The 8658-nt window shown below is 48.4% G+C and overlaps 1 protein-coding gene across 1 annotated transcript; it reads left to right on the top strand.

The window, feature by feature from the left end:
- The first annotated feature begins 2544 nt into the window (after positions 1-2544).
- On the top strand, positions 2545-5513 carry LOC123098573 (uncharacterized). Its single transcript, XM_044520612.1, has 2 exons — positions 2545-2700; positions 2782-5513. Exon 2 carries the CDS (start codon positions 2833-2835, stop codon positions 5386-5388), a length of 2556 nt encoding a protein of 851 aa, XP_044376547.1. The 5' UTR covers positions 2545-2700; positions 2782-2832; the 3' UTR covers positions 5389-5513.
- The last annotated feature ends 3145 nt before the right edge of the window (positions 5514-8658 follow it).

The following is an 8658-nucleotide window of genomic DNA, read 5'->3' as shown; positions in this document are numbered from 1 at the left end:
ACCCAGTGACTCATGCATCCTGACCACTGTTTTGGTTACCAAACGGGGCACTTTTTATCAAGGGGGACTAGTAAACATGGTTACCACAATTTGCTCAAAATATATAATTCAGTTCTGAATTCAATCGTTTTCAAAATAGATATAGATAGTACTTGAACTTATATTAGTTTGCAAAAAAAGTGCAAGAAGGAGAACTTGAAGCAGCTACCTTTTAAAGGTGGAAATAGGTTGTTACCACCACGCCAGAACTATTTGTGTTGAAATAATTGAGATGATGTCGTACTTTGCTGTACATTGAGCGTTTAAATTCAAAATATTCAAAATTTTGCTTTTTTTTGCTTGGAATGCCCATTTACCAAAACCCTGAGGCTGACGGTGCATAGATCAATGGAGCAGTGGCTAGGGATTCTCGATCCATCGCGGTGGGGACATATCTGCACTAACATCATTCACATGTCCATGTTCGAGGAGAGGGTGAGGTTCTCCGAAAAGGATTGGTGCTCGGTGGCCGTGTTCATCTATTGGGCCATGGACGAGGTCGAGTCCGCGGATCCGTGGCATGCGGCGATTTGGAGAGCATACAAGGCAAGACGTCCATCGTGTCTCAACCTTGCTCGTCGCAGCTGGGTTCTCTCGCCAATCCTCCAACATGAGCTCCCGCCGAGGGGTGACACCCCCTCTCAAAGTGGCAACTCAAGCCGCTCCTGATGGGCGTGCTTCACGGAAGGTTTGTGCCAAGGAGCCATGGGCACATCACATCAGTGTCGAACCATGTCGTTGTGATTTTGAGCCACCTCCATGTCCTAGGGATCATGGTGGAATCCAGTTGGTTCACAATTTGCCCGCTAATTTTTCATATCTATCATTGGGCTGTCTCAGATTCCCGTGATCGATCTCCTGAGGTTTCTGCTTCGATTGATTGTTTCCTCTTTCAGTATTCATACTATTGATGTTATTCTGTTTTCGTCTCTGCTGATCTCATCGACGGGGATAGTTTTTCCACCGCCTTCAGTTCAAATAAATATGTGGTTTGTCATATTTACCCTTCGATGGGTTCAACCATATCCTCCACGTCCATCAGGGGGCGTGTGGTTAAGCAGGTTTTTGTTGCCTGCCTTCCAAGTAAGGGATCGATGACCTAGATGCGGCGGCGCGCATGCAATTGGTACAAAACACTCAACCTCTGTAACAACATGTCGACATTCAGATGTTGGAATGCACACAACTAAAAGAAGAAGAAAAACAATGATGTCAAAATTTCTTGGAAATACCATAACAATGATGTCAAAATTCCTACTGCTTTTAACAGCCGAGCACGGAGGGTCCACGATTTGTTGCTTGGATCATTGTTGAGTCAGCTTGATCTTGACAAACAAATTGTTTGGTTTATGAATACCGTGAACATTGGCACTTGGCAGTTTCACACTCCACGTTCCAAAGAATCATCAAACAACATAATTTAGCAAATTATCGCATGTGAATCTTTTTGATAACCTCTACGCAAAAAAAAGGATAACCTATATGCAAACACATGGAAACATGAACTCCTAGTAAACGATTAAAAAACACATCGGAGAGCAACGCATTTGTATGATTTTTCTTTTGAGGGGCAAACACATTTGTATCTTTTTTGTTTTGAGGAATGCCCACACTTCATTAATTCAAAGCAAAATTCAAAGGGATACAACAGGGGTCATGTGGAGTTAACAGCCACAAAGTGGCGACCCTGAGGGAGCGATACCGAAAATTTTACAAGATTGTGTGCCTCCTGGTTAGAAGCTCAGCCCTAGAATATAAAATTACAACTCTCAAAAAATGGCTCTTCTATTTTCTATCTCCTTCACAATTGTGATATGATTGCCTCTCTACCCATTTTTGGTGTATTTGACACATTTGTATCTTGTTTGGGTGCAGAACTTCATCGGCGATGAATCAAACCGGGAATTTTTTGCATAGCATGTGGCCGTGAAGAAAATGTTCTTCATCGTTTCTGGAAGTGTCCATACGCTAAGTTTTACTGGGAACTTGTGCGTGCGAGGAAAGGAATTACTGCTGAATTTAGGCCGCCGGATTTTGTTGGGTCGCAGCAGCAACTTGCTGGCTGGTTACTAGATTGGATTGGCAAGAGTAAGGAACCTGAAAGGGCCATCATGATTATGAGTTTATATCATATGTGGCTGGTCCGGAATGTTGCACGAGACACATATATCTGTCTTTGAACGAACACGTGAGTTGGTTGATCGAGTTTTCAGGCTTAGACCGGGGTGTACAACTTGCGACTGAAATTGGTGCCACAAAGTTTATTCTCGAAACTGATAATCAAGCTGTCGCAAGGACTCTAAATTCTGGAGAAATGGATGGACCCAGATTTGGTCCTCTCGTACAGGAGATCAAGGAGATGTTGTCCGGTGTCGCGGAAACTCGTGTGCTATGGGAGGACTCGTGGGCCACCTTTCTTGTGGTCGGAGGTTTAGGTGGGCCCCAGCCCAAACATGCATGGAAACCTTTGGACCTACTCCGATCCCTTAGTTTCGCTTCAAAAAACAGAAAAAAAGACTCCTAGTAAGAGAAAATCCATCTCGTCGCTCGATCCTCTTCGCCGTCGCCCCCCATCCCCTTCCGTTTGGTCCCCTCGGCGTCGCCGATCCCAACCTGGCCGGCGAGTGACGACTGCCACGCCGAAGCCGAGAAGCCCCTTCGGTCCGTAACTTTGTTTCCCGAATTTCCTCCTTGTTGATGTTCGCATCTGAGATGAGTCCCGATCTTTAATTTCTTCTTCAGGATTGAGATAGATCGTCTCAGCTGTTCCCCGGTCTAAGCCTCCAAGGCGAGATGTCGTCGACGACGACCACCAAGAGGGCGAGGGTCATTGTAGCCATAGGATCGCTTGGCGCGTCGGTGCTGCCGGACGAGGTGACGACAGATGTGCTCCTGCGGCTGCCCGTCAAATCCATCCTGCGCTTCCGCGCCGTGTGCCGCTCCTGGGCCGCGGCGCTCTCATCGGAGGAGTTCTGCAGCCTCCACACGGCCAAGGCTGAGGCGGAGGCCAAGGCGGCGCCGCAACCTAAGCTCATATTCATCTCGCCGTCAGCAGCATACGACTCCACCAGGGTGTACTTGGGCTCGTCATCAGACTCCAACAATGGCCCGCTATTTACTCTCGACGACGTGCGCGGCGACTTTGCGGTCTTATCGCCTTCGCCGTGCCGCGGCCTCACTCTCCTGCACGATGCGGTGGTGCCAGCCTATTACGTGTTCAACGCGGCGACACGGGCGGTCACCCGGCTGCCGCCTTGCCAGCACGCCATCTTCTCGACTGCCGGCCTCGGGTTTGACGCCAGCACCAAGGAGTACAAGGTCGTGAGGCTAAGGGTGACCTGTGGGAAGCTAGACGAGAAGCGGAAGATCGGGTGCGAGGTGTATGTCCTCGGCGGCGAGCATGGAGATCGCTGGAGGCCACCTGTTGGAGGCGTGCCATTCAGGTTCCGCCGCTTTATTCAGACTGCCATTATAACAGCAACATGGACCCAAGGTAAGTTGCCGCCGATATTTGCGGATGGATTTCTGCCACCGATATTCGCAGACGGATTTCTGCATTGGCTTATTATGCCAAGAGCTGCCGTATTATCATTTTCTCTCAAAGATGAGACCTTCGTATGCGTCCGGTCGCCACCTTTTGAGGAACCACGACCCGAGGTGCACTTGGTGGACCTCGCTGGCCGCTTGTGTATGGTCCGGGACCTTCGTGCTCAAGACAGTGGTATGATGGAGATCTGGAACTACAGCTCTGATGATTGGTCTTTGCTGCATAGCATTGATTTGTCGCGGCATCTTGAAGGAGATTCTTTGCTAGGTCCGGTGATTATCAGAGCTATCGGTTGTGTTGGCGACTGTGGACCGACGGAGAAGGTGATCTTGGCCACTTCCAAAGGCAAGGTGATCACATATGACCTACTGTCTGGAACTCTGGACACCATTCTTGCAATACCGGAGACTTCATTTTATAAGACCGACGATGAGCAGTATGCTCCTAGATTAAGTTTATTCAAAGAGAGTCTTGCTCCGGTACACAAAACCGACGAAGAGATGGCGTTATCATCTCCCCTAGCTAAAGTTATCAAGGAGATCCTACTCCGACTCCCAGGTGATTTTGCCACACAGTTCAAACTTGTAAGCAAGCAGTGGCTTAGTTTGATCGAGAGTGGAAGTTTCATTCGCTCTTACCATGCGCATAACAACATGGATTGGGAGCCAAAAGTCATGCTTGTTGGGAAGGGGCCAGGAGGACTGGGTTTCAGCTTTGCTCCCTCGAAGAAATTGCTTCGCGATGGTCCTAGCCAAGGTGCCTGGCTTGATACAAAGGTGGTTTGCTCTAAGCCTTGCCATGGTATGAACCTAATAAGTACTGAGACCGAGGACTATTTGTACAATCCTTCCACAGGTTATCACCATAACTACCATGCAGTAGTGTGGCCACACCAAGTGCGCCGCCGTGTACTCGCAATGAAGCGTGGCAATGTATGTACACTAGAAGACCACGCTTTCGCAGTTGGCAACAAGAATGTTGGTCTGGGGTTCAATTTGTTGAAACAGGAGCATGTTGTCGTAGAGATTTTCTATCACTTGAAGGACTTCGAATCTCGGCAGTATTTCTTGACATGCTCAGTCATTGGACTCACGTCGATCCAACACAACCTTGAACCGCATCTGCCTATAAATAGCATGCCACCTGCCTATGTAGCAGGAGTTTTATACTGGATGAGTGAACCAAGGTTGATGCAGATTCATAAGAGGGTCATTGTATCATTTGACGTCACAAAAATGATGTTTGATCTCGTCCCTTGCCCTTCACCCATCGCAATGTGGAGTGACACGAGTCCTTGCCAAGCATTTGTGGTCGAGCTTGAGGGAATGTTATGTGCGGTCCTTGCAGATCCGGTCACAGAAGAATTAGATATTTGGAAGCTGGAGCATGGAATCTGGAACAGAGCGTACAAAGTCTATTTGGAAGGTTGGTCAGGCTATTCCCTTGCAGCAAACATTGTGGTGCCGTTGATTGTCGACCCCAGAGACGGGAGAATATTGGTCAACACGGGAAGAAAACTAGGTCTTTATGATCCGGCAAGGCGCATGATTGAGGACTTGTATGATCTTGATGGGGTGCTGCAGGTCGCATCTCGAGGGCAATCTTCACGCCTTGGAATGAATCAAGATGGACACATTACGGAAGGCGAACAATCTTTCAAAAAGTGTGTGGTTTCTTTGCATGGAGAAAATCCACTGGACAGTAAAATCTTGCCGTTGGTCCCTTTGTTATATGAGGAGAGTCTGGCAAGTTATCCTCCTACGCAGAGTTCATGGGGTTTGCAGCAGTTAAATCTTCGTTAGTTAAATATACTCTAGCAATTTGATACAACTTCTTTTTTGTGCACATTAGGTTGTTTGTCCAAACTATAATGCAATGCTCCCTTAGTTTGTTTGAATATAGTATTTATTAGTTAGTTTGAATATACACCAAGAGCACGAGACTTACACCGATTGCCACTAGTTAAATATAGTCTAGCAGTTATGTGCTTTCTGTGTTTGTGTTGTAATACTTTTCTTGTAATGATAGTATGAGCGACAGGTGAAAACGGGATTTTAGTGAAAATCTTAAAACTCGCGGAGGACTGTGGCGGAGGACGGACAAAAGTTGAGGTAGGGCTGGCTTTAGCCACTCGCCACCAGCAAGGCCGATGCGCCGCCTTCCACCCTGCTCCACCGGACGGATCAAGATAGGTCGGCCGCCAACCCTTGCTCTACTGGGTCCTCCGTCACTGGGGAACGGCACATATCTGCACTCGGGTTCAGACTGTCATTCTGATACAATGCAAACTTCGGGGAAAAAAAACCGTTAGGGACAGAAAACAAATGAGATGACAAGCTATCTTGCTACCTGACTACAACCAGCTATCAGCCAGATGCAACAACAATCAGCAACAAACCCATTGGAGCATCAGAAGCAATGAATTTGAAAGACAATGATAATGCTTGGTAGAACATTAACTTAATTAACTACAAGGTGTTTGGTAAATACTTCAAGTTGCAAGGAACAGGTTCGGGCTACATAAGAAGACATCTCTCAGAAGTACAAAATTCAGAAATGTAGAAAATTAGTAATCCAAGTAAAATACCGGCACAAGCCAGTAATGAATGAACTTCAAGCTCCCAGTAGCTTTGAATTTAATCTTGTGCTACCCAAAATAATAACACGCGGTTGCCTTGAATCGAAATAAAAGAACCTGCGGGTAAACAACTAATAAACATGGAAAAAACACTTAGAATGGGCATACAAATTATGAAATACTTTTTTCTTTGGGGAATATAGTCTACTACTACTCTCAAATATGATTTCTTTGTACAGACAAATTCCAATTTACAGAGCAATATAGTCTACTGCCGGCCACTGTTGTACATGCTGCAGTATACTGACGGAGCGGCAAACAGAAAAACCAATTCAGATGCTTCAATCAAAAGTATTGATTGAAGGAGGAGAATTATGACGTTGAGGTTACCATGATTCACCTACTGACTCTACTACCACCCTTGTGGGCTGTGGATCTGATGGTCCACGAGGGCGTTCCCAGATTTTCACTGTGATCTGGATTTCACATGGTTTTCAGATCCACAGTGCAAAAAAGGAAGAAAATTATCTTGTTTTGGTGCGTGAATCGTTTTCTCGATAGAAGAAGAGGAAGAAGAAGAAGAAGAGGAGCAGGTTAAAAAAAGAGAGAAATAAAACATGTCCGATGCAAAACACGTCCTCTCGCTCGATCCTCTTCGCCATCGGCCCATCGCCCCATCGCGCTCCTTCATCAGTTCGTCCCAAACCAGGCCCGCGAGTGGCGAGTTAGAGCAACTCTAACAGACCCTGCATAACGCGCGAACCCGCATAATTCCGATGAGTATACGGGCTCGGCTCAATTTTCTGGCCAGAGCAGAACTCATCCAGCCCGTAAATGTTTTTGTTGCAGCCCGCAAACGTTACCCCCGAAGCAGTATAACTGCGAGTTTGCGGGGCAGATGCGGGTCGAAACCCTATCCCCCTGCCGCCGCGTTCTTTCCCGATTCCCCACCACGCCGCTCGATTTCTCGCCACCGGCAAGCCTGCGAAAGCCACGGACGGCTCTGGGGATGAGGCGGAGCGCCGCCGCCGCGCCAGATCTGACGCCGCACGCAAGCGGGGGCGCATCGATGGCTGAAGCGCGGTAGCCGGCCGCCACCGGCGTTCGACAAACGCGAGCTTGAGGACTTCGACCGCGAGCTCGCTCGCCGCCGCCACGCCTCCTCCGACAACTGGTCCGCGGGGAGCTCATCTGCCGGCGCATCGAGCTCGCGGCTCATTCCGGTGAAGAGCAAGCCGGAGGAGGAGCTCTCGCCTCGCGCCGTGCCTAATGCGCCGCCACGCCGAGGCGTCATCGGGCCCGAGGACTACCTCCCCCGGGGCAGGAGGAGCTCCTCGAGCGCGTCATCCTCGAGCGGTTGGCGAGGGAGCAGGAGGAGATGGAAGAGCGCATCCGGCGCGAGCTCGAGTACGAGTGGCTCTTCCTCCAGACGGACGTCGCCGCGTCACAGGCGCACGCATCCAAGGAGGCTGGCATGCGAGTGATGAAGGCGGAGCAGGCGAAGCTCTACATCGACCTCGACTCCTCCAACACCGATTGATCGCCGCCGCTGGACAGCTACCACACGAGGTCGGATGAGCTCAATTTTGTGTAGTGGTATGGTAGTGTAGGCCTGGTCTAGCTCCGGCGAACTTATATGTAATATATGCATGCTGTCTACGAACTTATGTATAGAAGAACTAACTATACGAAGAACTATCTATGCGAGTGAGCTCCGGTGAGCTTTTGCTTAAATTTTTCGCGTGAAACAAGTTTTTTAAAATTTTACGTGTTTGGATACAGTTTTTGTTATGTCGCCATGATTTTGAGCCTAAATAAGCGTCCCCGTGCAAACTGCAAACACAGTTTACAGTTAGGCGAAATGCAGAGTCTGCTAGAGATGCTCTCAAAAGCCGAAAGATCGTGACCCGTTTTCGGTCGGTAACGAGTTTTTTTTTTTTTGGAATCGGTCAGTAATGAGTTTTTTCTAGCTATATAAGCTTTCCCGGATTACCTCGCTGTTATATTCGTTTGTTTCACATCCAAAAGAAAAAATAACAGATCTTGTTTCACATCCGTCTAACCCTAAAGGCGGATGCATGTCGTCTAGGACGACGACCAGCAAGAGGAGGATGGTCGTGGTGGCAGGATCGCTCGGCGCGCCGGTGCTGCCGGACGAGCTGACGGCGGAGGTGCTCGTGCGGCTGCCCTTCAAGTCCATCCAGCGCTTCCACGCTGTGTGCCGCTCCTGGGCCGCGGTGCTCTCCTCCGGCGAGTTCCTCAGCCTCTACGTCACCTATGGAATAAATAAGATGGAGGAGAGCTGGCGCACGGTTCCTGCCGTGCCTCAAAGTTGCTTGTCTGATTGATTTGATCTATTGATTGATGACAAGTTTCATCTGTCTTTTCCTTTTCTCTTTTGCGAGGAACAAGTGAGCAATTTTATTTCTTAAGCCAACTCGTGGAAAAACTTCTCTCTCTCCGTATCTTGCATATGAGCAAATCGTTTTTGTTA

Source organism: Triticum aestivum, chromosome 1B (genome assembly GCF_018294505.1).
Source record: "Triticum aestivum cultivar Chinese Spring chromosome 1B, IWGSC CS RefSeq v2.1, whole genome shotgun sequence".
NCBI lineage: Eukaryota > Viridiplantae > Streptophyta > Magnoliopsida > Poales > Poaceae > Triticum > Triticum aestivum.
Note: the sequence above shows the minus strand (reverse complement) of the source record. Positions and strands in the feature narration are given on the sequence as shown.